Here is a 25083-nt window from a genome sequence, read left to right as displayed (position 1 = left end):
ATATACACACAGGCATATGTGTATATATAAACCTTATATGAATATACAATGCAGTAACATCAACTATCTGGCTCCAAAATGTGCCAATTTTTCAATTGTACACACAGGGAAGAAGCCCTGAGCTCATTTTTCCAAAATGTTGTCACTAAAATTGCTGATTTGTTTAAATGTCTCAGGTAAAGACACATCAGGAATCTACACTAAAACCTCTGCTTGTTAGTCACCCTGCCTAACATCCATGACAAGTCCATGTGACTGCATGTTCCCACCTGCTACAACACACACTGGTAGTATCAACTCATAAGAGAACAAGGTAAAACTAGAAAGATCCCAATTTGAAGGTCTTATTGCATGACTTTCATATTGGATTAAATCAATAACTGCTTTTGCACTTGCTGTGCTGCAAGAACTATTTTCTCCCTCTATCTTCAATAAAAATCAAACTCCAAGCAAGGAACAAAGGTCAGTAATTTGAAACAGGTTAACAACTGATCAAGAGTTACAGTCACTGCTTCATTATTATAAACAGGAAAAAATATTTATCCACTTTCTCTATTTGTCACTATTTGCATTATTAGTTGTGGCACAGATACGGTAAGCAGAAAACTGGTCATGACTGTAGTACCCAGTGTAGGATTTCTGGGAGATAATATGAAGTGTTAAGAAGGAGATACCAAAATTGAGTTTTGGTCTTTGGCAATAAAGATACAATTCTATCACAGAATGTCCTTAGCATAACTTTGGAGGTAATACCTTGGAAGCCTGTTTAAAGGCTGCTTCCTAAGGACAACAATTTACCTTTTTTATACAAGACAGACTGCTATCAGTACAGCCTTAGTTCTCTGAACTCCAGACCCATTTCCCTTCTGCTCTTGCTCTGCTTGCTATGCTTAGCAGAATTTAAACAGTTTTGAATCTAAACTTTCAATTCCATTACTATATTCGTAAATACACAAATGTTCCAGATAGTGAATACCTTTATTTCACTTCAAGTATTATTTTACTTTAGAAGCCACTGCTTGGGATTTCCACTCTGTGTCTTGAGGCATAAGTTAATATTCACCATCAATAGAGGTATAACAACCCTCTCACATTCACCATGCAGAAGATAGATCTGAAAAGCAACAAAACTACCTCTGGGGCTCTTGTCCACGTGCTGCCTTGATAGGGAGTGAAATGAGTAAGCTGCAAGGATTCCCCAGCTTCCAACATGAGAAGTTCTGCCATTGCTCTTTCCTACTCTCATCACTGCAGACTCCTGGGCTACATGGAGATTTCATCTCCACTATAAAATGTGAAGCTGGTAGCTCCCTCGTCTCTCTGCTTAACCTGGGATATGCTTCTGCATTACCATGATCATCACTGAGTGATTACATAAGGTGAACATACATTATATAAGGAGAATGTAAAACAGAATTAATGGCTATAAAATTAAGTCACAACTGAAGGAGTGGAAGCACAGCTGTTCATATTATTTAAAACTAGATTGCACACATCTATTACTACTAAATGACAGAACCCTGGTCAGAAGGAAGACAAGAAAAAAGTGTTTCTCTCTCACGTCCCTGATGTTATGATTGCTTAAATCAATATTATCCCAGTATCCCCCAAGCTGAGTCAAAAAGATTCATGCAATTACTTTACATAACCAACTTCAAATTAAATTACATAAAAGGTCATTTTTCCCATAACAGTCTCATTTGCATTTTGTCCTAGAAATGTGTTTCCTACTATCAATTACAGGGGAAAAAAAGAACCAAAACAAAACAAACAAGCCCTGGTTATGTGCCCTGGCTTATTACTTAATACTTGAAAATGACTGTTTTCTGACTGGGAAGAATAAAAATTAGAAGCAAAATGGGCAAGATAGAAAGTACAGTGCATAATTCTGATCCATAGCAGTGCAGGCAATGTCATTCCGGGGTTCTGTTTTCATTTCCCCAATATATTTCCTCATTATATTTTGAAATGTATACCAAGTAGGCTGAGGCAGAAAACAAAGTTGGATGTCATTACAGGGTTTAATTTCTTCTGAAGCCCACCCAGAAGCTCTGCTCCACTCAGATAGTAATGGCAAAAGACAATATTGTCTGCATATGCAATCTCAAACCATTCGGAAGTGTGAAGAAGTATGTCTCTCAGAGAACTTGTGATCACTGATAGAGGCTATAGCACACAGAAAGAAAACCTCTGCTATTTTGAATTATAAAAATTAAAAACCCAAATCTCAGTACTAAAACAGATATCCAGGAGAAGATTAACTGTGAAACAGACTGAACCAAAAAGTATGATCCAATGAACAGGGTACTAACCTAAGTATTCTTGAGTTTAATCTGCTCTTTGTCAAAGACTCCTCTTAGATCTTTGTGAAAACGGAGATACTTTCTGCCCTTATAAAACCGGGATACTAGATCACATATTGCTTCCTCACCAGGAAGGTTAAAAAGTACACAGGCATCCCAGGCTGCTTTGAACTTGCAGAAGGACAGCTCATCTGACGATAACTCTAATTAGTTTTGCTCATTGCTTCAGCATGCTTAGCAAATACTTTTATTCTGTGAGAAAAGGGCTTGAAGGCCACTCTAAGACAGATGTATTTGTGTCACCTGACCTAATCAGTGTTGCTGCACCCACCCTCAGATCCACACTCCTCCCAAAACATGCATGTTTGCTCAGAGCAATAACCCAATCCAGCTGACCCACTGCCAGGCCTGCATTCTAACTGTTCATCCCTCCTATAGACAACAAAAGACAGCAGCTGTTTTCCCACACTAATCATACCCTGAGCAAGGTTAGTTTCAGCACAGCAATATTTTAAAGCCACCTGAAACAAACAAACTGGTTTTGTTAATGAATGTTATTTAAAAAAGGGAAGAAAAAGAGTTAAGCCATAATCACAAAAATTACTACATTCCCATTCTACATGTAATTTGAAGTGGGCATCATAGGTTAATGAAAAAGCTGCTAACATACTTCTAAATTAATTTTTTCTTAAATTATAGTAAAAGCCTTCTGATAAAGGACTTATAATGAAACTCTTGAAAATGAGACTAGAAAACAAAACATCTCTTACTTTACTCCTAAGTAAGACTAAAGTTAATATTTATATTTGAAGAAAAATGCACCTAAATATGACTGTACTTCACACCGTCACCAGAAAGAATGCAGCTGATATTCATTGCTTACCATCAGTGTAGACCAACAGTGACAATTGTGTAGTTTAGTAGAGAAATATACTGGATCATGCTCAAGCATTAAAACAGCATGCATCTTTCTTAATTATTATTATAATTATTTCCTAATTTTCCAAATTTAAAACACTTCTGGTATGAATTCCTACTGTTAACAACAACACATATTTCTAGGTATTCACAAATCCACTTTGGCTACACATTGCTCTATTTTTTTCAGATTATCCCAGATCTTTTTTACAGCTACACCTCTTTTATAAGCAGTATTAAGATATATGAAGCTATTTAATTTCCAAATCCTCCTAGGAAAGTTTACCCTGGGTATTTATATAAAAAATAAGCTGACATGAATAGAGGATCTACACTGCATAAGTTAATGTGCCTTACTTTCTCTTGAGGAGCTTCTACCTGTCATCTGCCCACCACCCTTGCCATCAACAGCTCCAATCTGAGTCTTTGCATTTACAGAAATATTTTTCAGGTATTTAAAATACTATCAAAAATAGTATTTTTAATTACCTAAGATACTTTAGGTACTTAAAATACTATCCTCTCATTCATATTCAAATCATTGATTTTTTTTAAGACAGAAGCACAAACTACATCATTAAAAGTGCTCTCAATTACTTCAGTGAGCTTTGAAGCAGTATTCGTGAATAAGTATTCTTGACTTGAAATACAAATGCTTTGTAATAATGGTATCTGCATTTTTTTATCATTAAGAAGGCTAATGTACGCTTGCATCTGATACATGGAAGGAGTAGAGCAAGACTTCATAAGCAGGAACAAAGTCTAGCCATTTCACATGCGCCATTCATTAGTTTCTACTATGAACTATCACAATACCTCTTTTTATGTCTTCTGGTGTCTAAAGCAAAAGCTTACCATTAGGAATCTGTTAATAAAATATTACTGTTTACCTCAGACTGCAACACTAATCATCCATTTGCATCAGTGTGTATGTGCACACAAATATGTGCATATAAAGTTGAAGTCAGACAAACCCTAAACAAATTTCTTGTCAACCTGCAATTTGTAGACTAACAATTAAATGACTGCATACAGGTGAACACTGAAATACAAAGTATAAGAACAAGAATAAAAGAACAAAAGACAAGAGTGCCTTTCCACAGGCAAAAATACAGAGCAAGGGGTCTCCTCCTCGGTCAGCAAAACCTGTCCCAGTTTCTCACAAGTAAACAAGGGCCCCAACAGACACAGTATCACAAACAGAGGTAGAATGGTTTAAGTTTTTATGGATCCCAGTTGTGTGTCAGGTGAGGCTGCCTTTTCACAACATGGTATAAACCTGTCTAATATTTTGCATCCTCGCCTTTCTCCTCCACTCGTAGCCTGCCACTCTGCTGAAGTTCACCAGATTTCTTCATGAGCTGAGTCAACCCAAGAACTCTCAAAAAATTACTCCAACAAAAGCAGCAACAATTAAAAAAAAGTAAGTTTATGACAGTTTAGGGAACTGAATCCACTCAGAAAACGGACTCAAAAGTCCCAGTACCATCAAACAGAGAGGACACGGGATTCTGCATGAAAGCATCAGAGAAGGGAAACACATCAGCTAATCAGCAGCACTTGAGCCTTCAGAGCAGACCAGAGTACCCTCAAGTCTATGCTGGAATGCAAGTCAGCTGAGTTACCTGAAGATTAGTCAAATACACCTTAGCAAAGATAGCAAAGGAACATTTGAGCTTCAACCACCACAAGCCTACTGCCACTCAAGGTGACTAAATCCTCTTGTTGTGCTCTCAGTCAGGAGCTAATAACAAGCTGGATGCATTAATCCCCTACGTAGGACTGTATCACAAAGTTGCCAATTACATCATGAAATAAAGTAGTTCTGGTGCAAAGAATATTCACCCACAAGCTCACACACTGAGTCCTGAGGTAAGAAAAATCTGTTCTGCTCCTTAATGAGACTAGAATTTGGCGAGGTGCCAGTCATGTCCAGTGACTGCCAATCTGGCAGTGCTGTCTGTCTCCAAAGCAGGATGAGGATTCTGCCACACTGGATTAATGATGAACAGGGGAGAAAGGAATCTCCATGGGATTTATAAAGAACCCATGAATGATGAGCTATAAGCATCGTCTGTCTGTTTTGTCTTTTTTTTTTAATAAGGAAGAGGTTCTGCCTGATGAATGCCAGCTGAGGTGTGAGGCTTGTATGGAAGGACTGAGTCTCACACCACGCAGGTCAAGAAAGCATCTACAGCAGATTGGCTGAAGACAACCTTTTAAAATGTGATCCTTGTGAAAGGAAACCAATCTGTTTATTTACTTATATTTCTCTTCTGACTGTTACACATTTCTAAAATTGAGTTGTTTGGGATGTTGCAAAGAAACATTTGCATTTGTGTTTATGTTAACCTAGTGTATGAGCTAGTAATTTCAAGGTGATGCCCATTACTCTGCATGAGTATTAAGACCAGGTTGCTGAAATACTCTGATAAAATGCCATATCCTCCAGACAATGCTACAGCAAATACAATGGGTGCCAAAAGGTGACTCTAAAGATGCTGCACAAACTCACTGGAGAAGCAACAGTATTGAGTAAAGAAAAACCTTATCTTCAGTTAATAGTAGAAGCACTGTCTGTAATGAAGCACAGTAGCATGGTACAGTTGAACTGATGTTTATTTTACATATTTCATGTCACCTACAAATATTTTTTTCTTGATTTTGATGTACTTCATTTACTATTTTGTCGCTAGAAGTATGTATTTTGCCTTCTGTAAAGTAGGCAAAAAAGTAACTGCCAATTATACTGTGCGTTATTTAAGAACTCTTAATTGCGTACATCTAATAGATACATTTTGGGGAGGGGGAGAAGGAAAGACTGATTGGGGAACATGTCAGTCTATAAATATAAAAGAATAATAATCAGAAACAACACCACTCAAGAGAAAAAAATAAACTTTCCCAAATGGAACAAACCTTTAAAACCATCAGGATAGACTTCAGGAAGGAATTTAGTGCTGATTTCTCCTTGAATAAAGCGTGGATGGATGATCACTTCTCGCAGCAAAGAAATATTGTGAGCTACACCTGAAAACAGGAAAAAATGTCAATACAAAATCAAGTAAACATATGAATTACAAATCAACAGTAGGAAACAAGTCTAAAAATATGAGCTCTTATCTCTGTGGAATAAATATTTGTTCACAGTTTAGAGACCATGGTACTGATGTAATCAATGCAAATTTACCAGTTTTATTCCACTCCTGCCCCAAGATGCTCCCCTTAAACACTTGGTTTAATTAGGAAGTAGATGTTCCAAATTTTCACCTCACCAAGCCTAATTCAAATAGCTACTTAAGTCAGTAAGCACAACCAAGAGACTTTTGGTTCGGCTCCAGCAGATGTTGGCAAGACCCAAGTCATCTGCTTGAAATAACAGGTTAGTCAATTGCAACAAACCCTGGCTCACACTGTCATCCTACTACCTTAAATGCACACACTCCTGTGGAAGATACGCACCATGTTACACCCCAATCACAGTAACGAAAGACAGGAAGAAGTTTAACACTTACATATATTTTTATAGCATTTTTATCATTTGTAAGTCGTACGAAACTCTTGTGAAACTTAGAAAACAAAGCAATCTACTGACGGCTTCATATGTAACTTATCCAACCTCACATGGCCAATTATTTTGTTGAATGCCCTGTTCCCTCTTTAGCACAATTCCATGACCCTGCTAGGCATATAGGTCCCTCCACCCAAAAAATATTTCTTTAATTAAAATATTAGAGTTTTTATAGCCACCTTTGTCCATTAATTTCTTTGAATATTTTATTTTTTCTTTTTTTTTCTGAATTTCCTTTCATTCAGTGTCTTAGCCTGTCTCCTCTTTATCTTTTTATTTCTTTCTTTCTATATTTTTTCTTTCCCTTCTTTTCCCCTGCTCTTTTGCACCAGCAAAGAAAGACAACTTCTAACAAACACAACCTAAAGCTACATAGCTCAAAGGGTGCTGCCAGTGTCAGTCTGGTACTTGCACACAAAACAGTAAGTCTTCTGCCCCTTCCTCAGAGATGAGTAAAAGATTATCTTTTTTTCATAAAGGAAAGAAATAAACCATACCCCATTTCCAGCACAGACTGGAAAAAAAAACAATCAGGAGTAGATGTCAGCACAAGATAACGTAGTCAGGTTAGATAACACTGGGAAAAAAATGCCTACAGAAAGATTCTGGAGTCAGTGAAAATGTTTAAAAACAGGTTAAAGAAACATCTGTCAGGCAGCAGATATAGTTGGTATACTTTAGTTCAGTGGGACAAGATGTCTTTCTGAAATCCTTCAAGCTTTACTTTTCTCTGATTTTAACACGGCTGTGTAACTAAGTTAGTAACTTAATGCTAAATTGCACTTTGCAGTTTAGCACTAAATATGATGGTCATTGGAAGTAATTTCACTGAAATACTAAGTACAAAGAAGTCTTCATATGAGGTGGGAGAGGAAAGTAGGTACAAAAAAAAAACCCTGAGAAAAACATCCCAAATCCAATCAATTTTCAAAGATAAGATACCTTCTATTTTGAGAAGAGCACACAGCTTATCTCTTGAAAGAAAAGTTTCAGATTATGCAGGTAAGAGAAAAACACCATCCTTATCTGAATTCTCTTCTCAATTTGTGAAAGAGATTGTAACACAAAACTTGAAGAGCTATGACAGTTTAATCCAAATAAGACTACACAGAATAACACTGCCTTGTAAACATTAATATTTCATAAGAGAAGCTGAAATAAATGTGAAACTCAGGAGCATAAACTGTAAGCACTGGCTGCAGCTGTTGCATCCATTACAGGTATGGATAAATGAATAAGCTGCTATAGGAAAGAGTTTATCCAGCCTCAGTGGTGCAGCATGCACATTCTCACCCCTCAGGAAATACAAAGGAATTCACGTTCTTTCCTCTCAGGCAACTGCAAATCACACTGCATTTGCAAGGTCACCTGAAGTTTGGTGTTAGGTGCATACCAATGCAGAGCACATCACAAACTAGTTTATCTTGTAAAAATTTGTCTGAGCATCTGTATCTCTTTAAAAGCACAAGATTCTAAAATCAACTTTAGATATGTTTACTTACTTACAAGTTATTATGATTTAAAACAGTGATGGCATAATTCAGTTATTTTCACATTTTTCTCTGATAGCTCTAGTTTAAAATAATATGAGTTCAAATACATTGTAAACTCAGGTCTCTCAACTATAAATTAAACTATTTGGACTTTTCCTCCTATCGAGATCTCAGCAAAGGAAAGACACTAGCAGTACGATGACTGCAAACTGCTGTAGCTACAGAAGGAGATTCTTTTGCACTCCTACTTCTTTTCCCTTTGTGTTTTTCCAGTTTAGAAGCATGAGTAGCATTCTTGTTATTTTATATGCAGACCAGTTCAAACACAGTTTCAAAGCTTTTTTCCCCTACGGTATGCTGCTGGTGTGAATTTTCAAGCTCTCTGTGTGGCCGTCACGGAAACCACTTTCAGAACAGAGTCAGACTCAGTCTCATTGAATCATGAAGTCATAGCTTTAAAGACTAGTTCATGAGCCATTAAGTAGCACATTACACAACCAGATCAATAATGACAAGATAAAAATCTGACCATTTGATTAAAAGAGGATCAGCCTCCTTGCTGCCTGTGACCTAGTCATTCAGAGACCCTGATTTAATAAACACTGATTGAAACTCGTATTGCATCTGCACTAAACAAAACATTTCTAAAAAATCTTATGCTAAATGACTAAAACTTGGAAAAAATGAAGTCTTTCTTTTGCTGCTACAAAATCACCCCTAAATTTCCCATTTGAATAGTAATTTGAATCTATTTGAATAGATTTTAATCTATTAAGTATAGCTTCAGGACTATAATGAGAACACAAAGAGGAGTCCCTCAGTGCTCCCCAACTTTGAATCCAGGATTTAAACACACTACAATGTGTAACCAGATCATCTCATGCTTTTCTTTCCTAAACTGCTACAAGATCCCTGGTGAGATGATGGCTGATGACAGATGACAGAGCTTGGTGTCTCAACTGACTGCCCCAAAAGACCTGAAACCAAAAAAGTACTATGAATGTCTTAATTATTTCTAATTCCTGCATCAGAAAATTCAGAGGCTTTGGCAATGTTTTAAGCTCAAGAATTCCTTTAACAAGTTCAATAGAGCAGACAAGCCTACGTGTTTGGAAAGCAATAAAACATATGTATTTTACATATGCAAATTAAAAATTTAATACACAAGTTTCCTTTTAAAATAGCCATGAAAGGCTATCTTTATCAGTCCCCATGAGCCTTAATTGAGCAATGACTGTGTGGTTGATGTGCTTCTCAAAACTGAGCTGATACCTTTAGTGATGTTCCAAATCATGTGGCTTTAAAAGAAAAAAGTACCAGTGTAATCCTTCAGAAGTCTAGAAGTTTTAGATTTGCAATTTAGCGTGACCTCTGTCAAAGTTCATAAGGTCTCCATCTGTGTGTGAGTAACTGCGAGGCTACAGAAATATGGACCCCTAGAGCAGCTTGCTCCTGACTACCTGCTGCTTAGAAAACACTGGCCAGACATTAGCCCCGCACTCTCACAGGATCAAACAGAGGCTAACAGGCAGTGCTTATTTCATGCAAAGTTAGACACTAAACTGAAGTATATTGTATTTATGTTGCAGTGGTTTTCAGGGAATTTTTCTTTTTCTTGATCAGGTCTGCAGCTTGCCAGGAACAAAATCACATTTGTTAACCTGACCAGCCATGACATTACCAACAAACAAACAAAATCCTAAACTATATCAATTTATTTCCCCTCTAGAAAACAAAATTTCACTTCAGCACCATTTTTTTACACTGTTAAGACTGATGCAGAACTACAGTTACAGTTATATTCTTCTTTCCTCTAAGTCAAAATATAATAGAAAATGATAGTGTTTCTTGTACTCTTATTTTTTTCATTTCACTTGGCTGTATTTTTCATACATTACATCAGTAGAAGCTAAATTCAAGACATTCTTCTTAGATTTCAATTTTTACACACTATTTTCCAGAATATATTTGTAATAGACAGCAGACTAGCATTTAACTTCTGAATATCTAATGAAATGTAAAAATTTATATATTTGTATGTTTTATATATAACAAACATGTATTCCTGAGGTTTAATTAATTTTACAGTTAAATTGTGTGGTTATTGCCTAATGAATATATAAGCACATTAAACAATCACTTTTTTTCACCAGAACTGATCAGTAACCACTAAAATAAATAAAATAAAAATAAAAAGAAAGTACTCCCCATACCGCCTGCCTCTATCTTGCCTCCTTCCCTTCCTTATTCTTTGGATTAGATCTGCCTTAAAACCTTGTTAAATATACCAGATCTTTCATTAACTTACAAACTGTAGCCTAATTCCTATCCTATCTTCCCAAGAAAACACAAAGAAAAAAAGGACAATTAAATTAAGTTTATATAAAACAAAAGTTTTATTGCAGGTTTTGTGAACAGGATACCACACCACATTTTTACTCACTAAAAATCAGAACTTGGAATGCCAAGGCATAAAACCATAGGCAATGTTTTCACTATAGATATTTACTGACACTAAACATATTCAGTGTTGATTAGCCTTTTTACAGTATTAAGCTTCTGTCATCTTGACGTCTGCAAACACAAATCTGCATTTATCCATGTAAACTTAATTGGAGTCCTACATGTCTTTCTGTAGGTAAGCAGCTGCAGAGACTTAACTTGCTGATAATTTCAAATTGTGCTAAGTGGAATAGAAAGAACTTTTTCTGCGTTCTTACTGATTGCAAAAACAACACGTAGAGTACAGTACTAGAGGCTTCTCTTCTTAAAAAAACAGCAAAGCTAAATTATCACCAATCAATTTAAATGCTGAATAATAAATGTTATGAAGTTTAGGAGGCATCCCATCTAACCAAAAAACATAAAAATATTAACCAAGCTCTGCACCGAGCATTATGAGACACTGGTTATATAACTCCCCACTTAAAGGCAGAACATCATCACAGATTTGCACAAACCATAAAATCACCACTTTTAACACGTGAACTCTTCAAGGTCCATGATTACTACCCATGTAGCATCTATGTTTGCAATTTCAAAAGTTGTCAGAATATTCCCTAAGACCCTCAACATTCAACTGTTTGTCTTTCAGAGCTTGTGTTTTGCTTCAATTCCTTTCAGAACAGGCTATCTGCATACAAAGTCCCATCCCCAAAACAAGAAAAAAGGATTTTTAGCTTTGTGATTTTAACACACAAACATCCACATAAAGTTCTAAAGGGATCAGTACACCACTGACCTTCAGAGCTGAATGTGTATTTCAATTAAAACATTAATTCTTTTAGATATTTAAGTCTGGAACTTACAGAACTCATAGACCAGAATAAGTGGGAAAGAGAAATGTGTGTGGTGAAACAGATACTATATGGTAGCATCCTAATGAAAAAATCACTAATTCAAACTGAAACATTTTGTACTGCCTATACTTCTGAACCTCTCAATAAGATTAAACAGTCCATTATTCAAAAACATAAGAATGTGTGAATCAGTAGAATAATTGGAAGTAGAAGTTAAGCAGGCTTTGCCAAGAACAAGTGAAAGAAAATGGATGGCCATCCTGCCATCACGCTCTCCTGAGCTACCCCTTTACTAGAAAGAAGGGGAACAGAACACCAGGACAACATTATATCTAAGGGGCATAACTAGAAATAACAGCACTTGTCTTTCAATGTCTCCTCAACTGCCACAACTGCCTTAATTAAAAAATAAATTAAAAAAAACACTCTTCTGACAAAAAAAAAAATTAAAACATACCTTATTTCCCCTCTCCTGCACCAATAACGTTGCCTTCATCTTTTACCTGATCTTCAATTGCCCTTCTCTCTTTCCCCTCCATAGCATAGCAGTCTATAACCCTTTCTAAAAAATACACCATAATGTTCCACTGACAAGCTGCCATTCCCACTCCCTGCCCTGTGACTCGCTTAAGTAAAGAAGAAGAGAAACAGGAGGAGATCCCTCCCTCGTGCCAGCATCTGTGCTCCAAGCCGGTGTCACCAAGCATCCTGCAATGGTCCCTTCTACTGGTTTGGAACCAAGTTTGTTGCTTCCCCTTCTCCAATTTCGGTTTCCACACTGACACACTTGGGAACCTGTTGGTCCCTGTTGCAAAGGGTCAGAGAACACAAAAAGTCTCACACAACTCCCAGTCCCTGTTACTTCTGCAACACAAAAGGGAGAATCCACAGTTCAGTTGTACGACCTGTTGCAGCACTTTTCTAAAGCACAACCAGGAAAGTGAGGCCTGCTTCATGGCTTTTTTTAAGAACAAAGACACTATACACTGGCTTTGCAGGAAAACTGGCTTATATACAAAGACTGTTTTGCTCACAGTATCAATGAGTGCACTTGCATATCTGCATGGGATCAGAACACAGGGGAGTATAACACAAGTATCGCTGCCACTGAGAATTATCTTCTAAATTAATACGTAGAAGAAAAAAATCATTCAGTAATTTGGGATTTAATTAAAGTTTATTGTGACAACCTTCATACCTGAAAATTAATTTCTTTGAAATATACAATAAAGCACTAAAATTGAAGTGGGGGGGGGTGCTTGTTGTTGGGTGCTTTTTCTTGGTAAGCCAAGGCCTTCTCCACAACACTAAGCATCGCAGTGTTTTTTCTCTCAATTAGTGTGCCTACAGTTGCAAAAACTCATGACAACAGGTTCTACTGCCACACTTCTGACAGGTCTCCATTCATATTGTTGAATTAATTTCTGCATTCCCTTTTCCCTCAAACATTCACCAGTTATTCATCACTTTTCTGTTTTCTATTCCATGCTTGCTCTTTTACCTCATGCTGGAAGATGAGCCAACAACAGTTGGTGGCTCCCTCCTTTCCACCTCATTTCTACTCCTTCCTGCTCTATCTGCTGCTTACTCTTTCCTCAGATGCTCCTATTCCCACTCTTCTTTCTCCCAAATAGTCCACTACATTCCTCTCTCCCCACAGCAAGTGGGATCTCAACAGAGAACAGATGACTTTACACAAAGACTGTTAATTTCATGTTACTGTTTTATATTTGAATCAGTAGGGAAGATAAAAGCAGAGGTCAAAGGAAAGATTACAGGAATCTCTGCACTCAAGGATATGAGCTATCTGCCCAATCAGACCTCTGGTGAACTAAGTCCTACTTGCTCCATAAATATGTCAATTTCTTTTACTTAAATAAAAATAATTTTCATACATCTCTTTCCAGAATTAGGTTTTCTACATGCCTTTAAATGAACAGATTATCCAGCAGCACAAACTAGATTACAAATACATGCTAAAATCTTAGAGAAACTGAGAAAAATTAAATCACACCATGTCATGTTTACACATGAAGTAGACAAACTGAAAGGTGTTCTTTCAATATCCTATTTCTCTTGTTCAAACTAAACAGAAAACCCAAAACCTTAAGTTTCTGAAGAAAAGTGGCATAAAACAAAGGAAAAATGAACTATGGACAATAGTGCATGCTCACAGGAAATAATTCATGCCTCATCCCAGTGAGTAACAGTGCCTCTATGCTTGACCAAAGTCTTGAACTTTTCAGTATTGACAAATTCTCCAGTAACCACTGGATAAAACTAAACGTGTATCTGCTTAGACAAATCTAGGTTAGACCCTGAACATTAATCATCCTTAAACTACACTGGAAGACCCATGCATAAAAATGTTGCCTAACTAGAGTTTTCCTCATTCAGAAGTCTCAACTGAGATTTTTAATTCAGATCAGTTCGTAATGAAGGAGCCAGTTCCTATCAGAGTAATTTAGACTGTAAAGGACCTCAAGAGATCATTTAATCCAATCCACCACTCAAAGAAGCACTATCCTAGACTTTCATCTGCTCCCATTAATAACGGTGGAGATACTACACAGGAAATAAGATGCAGATTTCATTCTCATGACCACAATGAATGTGTCTTCAGTTAGTCACATTGTTGGCATCTATCAACAGATTGTAGAATTTCTTATTTCAAGTGTGTGCAAGTTGTCATCAGCCCAAATTGTAATAAGGGATTAAGGCAATAGGTATTTCCAGAGCATAGCACTGATGCAAATATCACAACTGAATTTACCCATCATTTATAATTAAGTTACTGCTACTACAGGCACTATAAGATGCAGCAATGGTTGCCTAAAATACTTACTCTAATTTCACATAAATCTGCTTTCTTTGCAAATATCAGGTTTTGGGGATTTTTTAATTAATTTAGTTTTCTTTGTGACGTTGTCAGGCTGATTTAATTGTTAGGGACAGCTGAATCACAGATTCAAGGCTAGGTTCTATCTGGTCCTACAAAACAATTCAATAGACAGTAGCCTGAGGACATTCCCTGTAAGTGGAATGGAGCTGAAAGGGTATGGGGTAGCTCTTGGATATCCTAAAGGCACAGCAGCAGAAATCTAATGTCAGTTTATACAGCCAGTAGACAAGGAGCAGCAGACTAAGTCCTTGCACTTCATACTGTCAGCATGCCTCAGCGTAGACTGGATGACTCACCTCCTGGAGGGTCCATGAGCCTCTTCAGTCCCTGGAGTCTCTGCTGGGACTGCCATGAATGACATTATATGCTGGCATTTGTTCCAAGAGGACATTTGTCTTCTAGGAACTGGATAAAGACCACTGATTTCACGCAGGTCAGCAAGCAACCATCAAAATATTAGTGACTAAAAGTCCTTACCAACTTTTGCCTGCTTTGAACTGGTGACACAGAAGTGATGGGAAAGACTCTATCTTCCATTAGCAGTCCCTAAGCTACCCATTAGATGGTCCTTGACCTGTTACCCAGTCACCCCATCCCATTCCCACCCTATGTGAGTGAAGGAGTATTTTTGTTTACAGAAATGCTGCAATTCTTGGCAATGTAAATCTAAATTCTCACAGTGTATACTGTCAGTGTAACTGACACTGAATTCAACTGGTATTGCTTAGCTAAAATGCTTTGCAACACAGAAGAGACTTGCTCTGTACAGGGGAAAACATGCTGTCTCTAAACCACAAAGCAAACATAAAAAAGCTGCTTCCGTGGAAAGTGGGAGGAGGGCGACAACTGTGTTCAGAAATAGGAATATGGAGCACACTATGCAGGAACACTATGGTGATCTCTAAATAGTTATGTACAGGTTCACTATTCAAATATAAAAACAAGTAACTACAAAACTAGGTAAAAACTATTCTGTATCTTTTACTACTGATAACTCAGTTATAGAGAAGACTTCATGTGATGCACTTTCACATAAGGTCATGGTGGTTTTACTGTTCTATATAGTGCCTAACATTTTAAAGCAAATATACACAATTGTTTTATGAAGAAACTGCATTAAATTTCTTTGATTTTCCTGATATCTTATTATGTTTGTTCATTTAGATACCAATATATCACTTCTTTATCACCTGTTAAGCTTACTTGGATAGAGATAATTCCTCTGAACAAGGAGAAGTTTTACATGTATCAATGCAGTTTGGAACATTATAGAGAGAACGGTTTCTACAAAAAAACCCTATCAAGTATTGTTCACACTAGGCAAAAGAAGGGATACTTCAATATCCATGGATATTCCATTTGAAATAAACCCTGAGAAGAAACTATGAGCTGTATAAAACTAAACAAAAAATCCTGTTCGTTTTCAAATGGAAACCACTGGCATCCACAACTAAAAATATGTTCTGGAAATTCATCTACTTTTGAAACCTGTGGTAAATTAAAAATTGCCCTCTGAAATACTTTAAAAAAAGAAAAATCTATTTCTTCCTGTAGTTCATTTGTTACCTCTTTTAATGCTTTTTATGGATGGGGAGCTTTTTAACAGGTAGACGTACTACAGATGTATCAGGTATGAACACTAAAATGCATACATGCAAACTAATAAAAAACTGTAAAAAAATCAAGACTGCAACTCACTAGGCTTCAGATGTGAGGTGTTATATACCTGGTAGGCACTTATGGATCTGTTTAATTCTTATTAGATCCATATACATCTGTGTAAAACACCTAAAAACAAATGATCAGATTCCATCTCATATTATAGATGCAAAATAAAAGATAATGCTCCACACATAATTCCAGTGTTCTCATTAAACACAATCCTTTCAGCATCATTTTCAGTCCAGAGACTGTCTCCATTAAAAAAAAAAAAATAAAATGCCCAACAAATCCTACATCACATCAGTCTAGCTATAGCAATATAAATTCCTCTCATATAAATTTACTCTGATGTTATACAGCAGGGGTTTATATCAGCACATTGTACTGCAGTAGTCTAGTGGCTTGAGTTGCACCAGTATACATCCACTTCAGAGTTAGCAAGTTATTTACAGTGGCTAATCCTACCACCTGTCTAGCTACACTGTGGTAGAGGGATGCTCATTTTCCCCTAAACAAATCTTTCAAGTCTGACATGGCATCTGTAGAATTCAGCAGACATCACTAAAGCCAAACCAAGTTTTACAGAAACACTCATATGATTGTCTACTATATGATGTCTCTCCTGCCCCTTCTCCTATCCATTCAAGGGAGGAATTAAGTAAGTGTTCCAAGTCTTTCTCCCATCTGAGACCATGGAACAACCTGTCCAGCAAACAAAACAAAGAACAAAGAACCAAGAAAATCCTCCAACAGTTGCATTCCCACCTACCCTGGTTCTTCAAGTATACTACCTAGTAAGGAAAAAAAATAACTCCTCAAAATGCCCAGAGTTAAGAGGCAAAATAAAGATTTTTGCTACATTACAGCTCCTTTCTTTAATCACCTACATGAAAAGAATTAAGAAATCCAGGTTTTCCCTCTCCTATCCAGAGCTGTCCTTCCTATTTTCCATAATACACAGAGGATGATCTAAAGATTTCACCCACGCAGACCATGACTTCCCTCTCTAAAACTTAAAAGAAGTTAAAATGGTCACAGCTGATTCACCCTTGCTGTTTGGAAAGGCTGGAAGAACAGCCGTTTCTCCTAGGCAGTCAGTCAGCAAGAGCTGAACAACATTCTGATCATCAGCCTGTGTCTGAATTTGCCCGAACCTAAACAGTTACCTTGAAAGTAAGAAAAATATATGCACATAATCAGAATTGTTTAGGTTGGGAAAGACCTTTAAGATCATCAATTAACCATTAATCTAAAACTGTGAAGTCCACCAATAAACTATGTCACCATAAAAGCATAAGGACCGCATCAACACACTTTTAAATACCTCTGTATAACCAAACACTGCATTGTGGTATTATTTGTCCACTATCAATGTATTAAACTGCTATAAAATGGCAATTATTTTCAGAATTGTAAATTACTTACAATGCAGTGGCCTTTTTTCCCTCCACAACATAATAAAGGAATGCTACCATTCTGTGAAAACCCTTTATGAGTTTAAGGAAATAATTAAAATATTTATCTCATAATATTCAAGTAAAATTGATGGAGAAAAAAAATGAAGTCTCTTTAGATTTGATGTATCTTCTCAGCTTAATTAACACAAGCTTTTCCTGGTTTAATTTGCACTTAAGAAGCGGGAACTTTACTCAATTTGCTAATTACTACATTTTCAAGCTGTTTTCTTGAAATAGATGGCAGCCTATCACACTAGGAACCCAAATTTCTATAGTTACCTCGAATTACGTAATTGTCCAAAGCCTCTTCCATTCTTTTCAATGCTTCAGCTCTATTAGAGCCATAGGTAATCAGCTAAAAAAGGGAAAAAAGTATTTAATTACACAGAAATGAGATAGTTTGTCTCTAGATTTTGAATAGCATTTAAAATAAAAATGGTTTGCAGAACTTGCAGTCACAAAACCATTTCTTGCACATTACTGTATCTGTGTTTCAGAGGCACTCTAAAACATCAAGAAAAAAAAAAGTAAGATCTCTTAACCCATTCAATGAAAGAAGTCAAATCACTTTTCCTTCATAAGAGCATTTAAACAAGCTCTCTCTTCATCTTTAGGCACACAGAAAATTAGAGCAGCAGTTCAATATCTAGTTGATTCTCCTCACTCATAGTGACCAACCAACTTCTAAGATTTAAGTGTGACTATTGACAACTGAACTCCATGTCATATCTTGATTTTACCAATATGTTACTGATTAATAATAACTAAGACTAATAGACATTATCAGCCATTTCTTTCACTGCTTCTTTTTCACAGAACTATAGAATCAGTTGGATTGGAAGGGACTTTAAAGATCATCCACTTCCAACCCCCCTGCCACGGGCAGGGATGCCTTACACCAGATGAGGACAGCCAAAGCCCCATCCAGCCTGGCCTTGAATACCACCAGGGATAGCACATCTGCAACTTCTCTGGACAATTTCCTCCAAGTAGCTAATCTAAATCTACCCCCTTTCAGCTTAAAGCCGTTCCCTGCTGTGCTATCACTACTTGCCCTTGTAAAAAGTCCCTCTCCAGATTTCTTGTAGGCCCCCCTTTAAGGTACTGGAAGGCTGCTAGAAGGTCTCCCCAGAGCCTTCTCTTCTCCAGGCTGAACAGCCCCAGCTCTCTCAGCCTGCCTTCGTAGCAGAGACGCTCCAACACTCTGATCATCTTCGTGGCCCTCCTCTGCACTCACTCCAACAGGTCCATGTTCCTCTTGTGCTGGGGGCCCCAGAGCCAGATACAGCACTGCACGTGGGGTCTCACAAGAGTGCAGTAGAGGGCCAGGATCACCTCCATCAACCTGCTGGTCAAGCTCCCTTTGATGCAGCCCAGCATACGGTTGGCTTTCTGGGTGGCAAGCACACATATCCAGCTCATGCTAAACTTCTCCTCCAGGAAACAGCCCCAAGTCTTTCTCCTCAGGGCTGCTCTCAATTCATTCTAGACCCAGCCTGTATTTATGCCTGGGATTACCCAACACTGTTGGAAGCCAGAATTAATGACATTGTAGTTCTGGCTAGGTTACATTAAAACAAGAGAGATGGGCAGCACCTAAGTCTGAAAGTAATAGCTCCTGTTTAAATCAGAATCTTTTCAATAATCAGATACTGCAAGACAGATAGTTACAGTGTCAAAAGATTATTTAAAAAAAATAAAATAAAATGTTGAGAACTGACACTAAATTTCCTCTAGTCACAACCTTCCTTCACTTCTTTCATATTCCCTTGAGGCATGTTATCCCTAGCATCTTTAAAATACTGATTTACCAATCCTTTAATATACTACCCCTCATTTAAAAGATCCATTTAAAAAAATTAGTGTTTCATACATGTAGAGTATTGAAAAAACAATCATCAACTCACTTTTGAGATCATAGGATCATAAAAAATGCTAATATCGCTTCCTTGTTGTACGCCACTGTCAACACGTACCTTCAAAAAATAAGGAAAATTAATTATATATTGGAAAAAAAATATTTCAACATGAGGATCAAATCTACCCGGCAGGCTTAAAACATAACACCCATGAGGCTTCTCACACACATTTTTTCCCCTTGAAGAGCTAGAATAATTATCTGTTTTCACAGAAGCTTGGAGGGGGAAAGGCAGCTTTTTCCTCCACCAGGAAAAACACTTGCAAGTTACCCTCTCCATTAAAAGAAACACAACCGCAATCTACACTTGATAGTCAAAATTCTCTTTTGTTCTCACAGAATGTACAGTAAATAGATTAAATCTGATCCAACAATTTACTGTTACACACTCTGAACTTCAACTCTGAACATAGCCAATTCCAATTCAATGCCTGTGATAAAATACAATTGCAATTATTTTTCTGAATGACACCTGGCATGAAGGATGCCCCTTATAATCACATCTTTTCTGCGTCTATATGTAATCACTTCCCTCATGCTCTGCTACAGCCCTTCCAAGAGCTCCAGTAGAAATACAAGTAGGGAGCATTCAGCAGGAACTTTGGAGCTCTGCTTATCAGCTCCATAGGAATACTGATCCTGTGGTTTTCATGTCTGTAACACTTTCCTTCTCTGCCTCACCCTCTCAACTGTAAAACAATTTTTTTCTAATGCTGCTGTTCCCCTGAGGCTTTAATGTTTACACAGCTTTTCCCATGGCTTTGCTTTGTAAGGACACAGCCCCAATTAAAGCTCTGATTCTGCAATATTCATGGAAAAAAATAACACAAGTTCAAAAATTTCTTTTGAAGAGGCTGATTACTGTTAACCAGCCAAAAAGTTAGCTAGTATATTGCTGATTCTTGTTTTCATCTCTCAGTTTGATTTCATCACTGTAGCAATGAGGTTAGCCATATAAAACTTTTCAAATGAGCAACTTCAGGGGGATAAATATCTATTAAATTGCTGCTTTTAAGTGCTGGAATCTGAAATATTTTTTAAAAACTAATCAAAATATCTGGAGAATGATAAACGCATTCTGGGGATCATAAGGATGGAGGGCTCTAATCAAAGCTGTTGGAACAGCAGGGTTCTGATATACCGCACTGTAAAGGAGGTGGGAAAGAGGGTACTGGAATCGCACTTAAATCTTTACCTGTGGGAAGGAACCTTTGTAATAAACAGCAGCTCATCTGTCTGCAGCAAGGCAGAAAAAGGTCAAAGCAACGGCTGTTAGGCCTTTAATATTTTAATTTAGGCAATTATCAAGGGACCACACGTAGAACCTCTTGTCTACAGAATCCACATGAGGGCATGATGATGACTTTATTATCTAAATGACATAAAAAGATACCCTAGCAGGTGTACTCACTTCCTTCAGAAAGAAACAGTCTGACTAGTTTCCATGACATTATATTCTTTTTATTAAAAAAAAATACTTATTCATATATTGGTATTTTTATATATTTGCATATTTATTATGTGTTTACATTTATCTGCACACCATATTTACACATATATAAAGACAGTAGCCATTCTGTAGCATTTTTATCACATTTTATCTGAATGCGCTTTACCTATGCTTAACTAGGCCCCCCACTACTCCTATCAGGTACATTTAACATTAGCTACTGATAAAAAGGTAGTTCAGACACATGATTACAGAAAAAACATGCAGCATCTTTCGCAGCTCTCTTTCTTATAACTGCAAAACCATTCTCCTTCCAAGGATATCTGCCTCTGTATAAGGTCAATACATACGTTCTCACATTCAAATCAAAAGGAATTCATTTATCTACTCAGTCCCAGATAAATCCCTTGCACATGACATCTTTTGTAGATAAATACATATATAAGATGTGAAGGTATGACATACATACTCCATGCATATATTTGTATTATACTTTGGCTTTTACCTCCAAAGTAGCATGTATAAAGTGATTCAACACAAGGGTTCAGGGATGCTCTACTTATGCACACATGTGCATGTATTTATACATGTATATCATATTTTGACAAAATAAAAAGCCCATGAAAGGTGCATACTTCAGACCCACAGTAAGCAGGTTAGTCAGATGCTAAGGCAAGGCTTCTGAGGCTACTGACTACATGCTCTATGATTCTGTTCATATGCAACATGCAAACATACCACTATACATTTACATTTGCTACTTTAAATTTACACTTTTTTCTAAGTACAATATCCTAAAAACTGAAAAAAGTTACAGTAAGAATTTAAAATTCTTTTAAAACTACTGCTTAATTTCCTTTTTTTTTTTCTCTTTAAATCTGGACCCCTTTGTGGAAGTTTAATTTTCTTAAAAGAAACTCAAGATGACTAAAAAAATGCCAGCAGAAAAGAAATACATTTACCATCTTCAGTTCTCCCTCTGGTGCTTACATTTTCAGAGCCTCTTAACAGTAGGTGATTTTATAAACTATATGGTGTGAGAGAACTTAATGAATATTGGATGAAAAAGAAACCCTAATCCAACAGACAGATACTCACTATAACATATTTCCTTTCTTTTACTCAGTATTTAAAATACCAAAGAAAGCAAGGGTTCAAGACCCTACTGGACCTTACAGCTCATTGGTATTACAGCCCAAACACTTCTACTGCTGTTGTAACTACCATTACATATTATGACACCAGGACAACATTAAAAGGAAAAATAAAAAAGCTGAAGAGCAAAAAAAAAGCACAATCTACGTCACAGTCCTGCAATGAACTGCTAGCGCATTGAACTCCACTTGCCAACAAATACAGGTTCTAGTCTTTCTCAATACTTTGCTGTATCAGAGTGTAAGTTTTCTCTTTCTGGTAAGAGTCATTAAAAGTCCAGACTGGTGATCATACTGGCAAGGAGCAATGCTGGAGCTCTTCAGATATGGCAGTACCTTAGCTATGTTGTGTAAGAGCACTGAACATGAATGCTCATTATCACAATACAGGGGCTTGTGGCCACCCATCTTAAAATTCACTATCAAAGATGAAAAAAAATAGGTATTCACAAGTACCACGTTCTAAGGAAATAACAGACTACATGACAAAAATATAGCCAGGATATTCCCATCTGTGGCTAAGAAAAAAACCCTCACATAGCCATGCACACCAGTTCCACTGGCTTGAGCAGCTGACAAACAGGCACAGGTAGACTAACTACCTAACTTAAGACACAGAGGAAATAAATTGAAAATGCATTGGGCAACACACTGCTTGTAAGACGAAATCACTGTGACACACAATTCTCCACTACAGTTTTTTAAGCCAACTTGTTGACATCTCTAAAATCTAAAATGCATAAAACAAAGACTATGGCACAACGGGCCTGTAATGCTGAACTTTTCTAGTCATATTAATTTTGTTCTTAGCGGCACAACATTCTCAGGAGAGAAATTAGTTTCACAGTGGCAGAAAACATGTATTAAGACACCAAACCATGAGTGTCTACATAAAAATAGCTGTTCTATTTTTAATAGGACAATAGAAGTATATAGAAAGAGAACAGCCTAGACACTCCATATGAGCTCCTCAAACCATTGCTCTGAAGCCTCCAGTGTAATTAAAATTTCTTTCTTTGGTACCACAATGGGCCACGTGAAGCAATCAGGCATCTCCCACCCTTCATTTTCAATTCACCTCTCCCCCTAAGCACAACTCCCAGCCCACCCCGTCTACCTGACAAGTGACAGCCCAGTCTGATTAAATGCTTGCAAGGGAGGGGACTCATGGGCCTCCATGACAGGCCAAAAGTGATCACCATGGAGATACATAATTACAGCTGTCAACGCGTCTACTGTCCTGCTGGCATCAATTTGATTGCTCCCAGCAATAATGATAGACAAAGCTTAGTGTGCACTCTCCTGCACCCAATCACTTTATCTATTCCGTGGTCCATTTAGCTGACATGCAACATTCACACAAGCAAATAACAGCAGTAAGCAGAACATTTAAAGCATTTTAATTGTTTTTTCTTTCTATGGATGGCTCACAAGCGCAAATATTATTACATAAAACTCCTGCTGCAGCATTAATTGAAGAAAGATTTGGTGGGACAAAGACTGTAGGGGGTATAGTTTGTCCATTATCACTTGTACTTTCAACAGGTCTCACGTTTGGAAAATTGCAAATTGCAAAAACTTGCAAGGGCAAAATGTTTGACATCCTGTTAGTTATTACAACATGGTGAAAACTTCTAACAACCACTGGAGTATTCATTATAAATTCTTATTAAATACACTCTTTGTTTCATTAAAAAAAAGTTTAGATACATCCAATGATACCTTTTTCCCTCATCTCCTCTTTAAGATCATATAATGCCTTTTAGATCTTCACAATTTTTTTTCGGCTTTCAGGCTTTGAACACAGCATGAAGCCTTAAAGACCAGAAAGGGTCAGGTCCCTTCAGAAAGTACACGGGCAAAAACAATTTAAGAAGCGAAATAAATCATATATCCAATAACATCTCCACATTTGAGATTCCTCCTGTAATCTTTCAATATTTTCCCTGCAAGCAATCAGACTGACTAATCATATTCACAGATGGTACAGCCTCATCATTCCACTAAATGACATAGTGTCATATATATGTGTACTTATGACTTAGACTACTTTGGTTTTACAAAAAGGTAGTGTCCTTGTTCTTTACACATAGCAGAAAACACTATTTGTTAAACAACTTTTCCATATAGTCAGACTGTATCCTGAAATGTGTAATAATCACTGTAACAAATTTCCTCTTAAAGTCCACAAAGCTAAACAGAAAGCACTGGCAGTCTCTCACTGGTGTCCCCAGTTCTCTGTGCTTAAAGAGCTGACACAACATTTCACTGTACTTTCAAATCATGTGTCTGAAAAACTTAAGCTGAAAGTTATAGAATGTAACAAAGTATTTCAACATATAATGGTTTCCTGTTATACCAAATTTGAATATTTTAAACCCAGTTTGGAAGTGTCATTTTTAAGTAGTTTTTCAGGTTTCACAAGTAAGTATTCTCATGTCCTGTCCCATTCCCCCTGGCAAGAAGCTGGAAAAAAAAGCCTGATTTACAAAGCTGCAAAGTACTTAGAGTCTTCATCTATAAAAGAGACACTCTGCACCCATGAACACCAGAACCAAGTTACTTACACTTGGCACTTGCAATGGCTCCTGATACTGAGAAAGTTTACCAATGGATGGCAGGCCAAAAGATTTGTATGGGTCCTGAAATAAAATTCAACATGAGAAAGTGTTAAGCTTTTACAGACTCAGAGAAAATAACACTTAAAAGCTTAATGGATAACAGAAACCACTGCTGGAATGACTTTGTTTTCTTCCCCAGAACTACTTGTGTTGAAGTACATTTCTTCATCCACCTACCCCTGTGACTCCAAATAAACAGCTGGAAGCATATAAATTCTCTTGAATCACACTCAAAAAGCAGAAAAGAAGTGTTCTGCACACAGCTACAGTACACCACCAAAATATACGAAGATGACATTTTCAATTGCTACTTTGTGCCTTGGAAGAAGGGTGAA

At 37.1% G+C, this 25083-nt stretch overlaps 1 protein-coding gene across 6 annotated transcripts in view; it reads right to left on the bottom strand.

Moving 5' to 3' along the window:
• The window catches only part of PCCA (propionyl-CoA carboxylase subunit alpha), a 277319-nt gene that overhangs the window by 137515 nt on the left and 114721 nt on the right, over positions 1 to 25083 (bottom strand). For all 6 annotated transcript variants that reach the window (XR_009965971.1, XM_062624686.1, XM_062624685.1 and 3 more), the window contains 4 exons: positions 24695 to 24769; positions 19513 to 19581; positions 17885 to 17960; positions 6141 to 6251 (listed from right to left, as the gene is read on the bottom strand). Coding sequence is in view for 5 of the 6 variants with exons in the window: in XM_062624686.1 (XP_062480670.1) it covers positions 6141 to 6251; positions 17885 to 17960; positions 19513 to 19581; positions 24695 to 24769 (331 nt within the window). In the remaining variant the exon portion in view is untranslated. The remainder of the gene's footprint in view (positions 1 to 6140; positions 6252 to 17884; positions 17961 to 19512; positions 19582 to 24694; positions 24770 to 25083) is intronic.

The sequence above is a fragment of the Pezoporus occidentalis genome, unplaced genomic scaffold (genome assembly GCF_034315485.1).
Source record: "Pezoporus occidentalis ecotype Australia unplaced genomic scaffold, CSIRO_AGI_Poc_V1 ctg27, whole genome shotgun sequence".
In the NCBI taxonomy this organism is placed as follows: Eukaryota; Metazoa; Chordata; class Aves; order Psittaciformes; family Psittacidae; genus Pezoporus; species Pezoporus occidentalis.
This window is presented reverse-complemented; position numbering and strand designations above follow the sequence as displayed.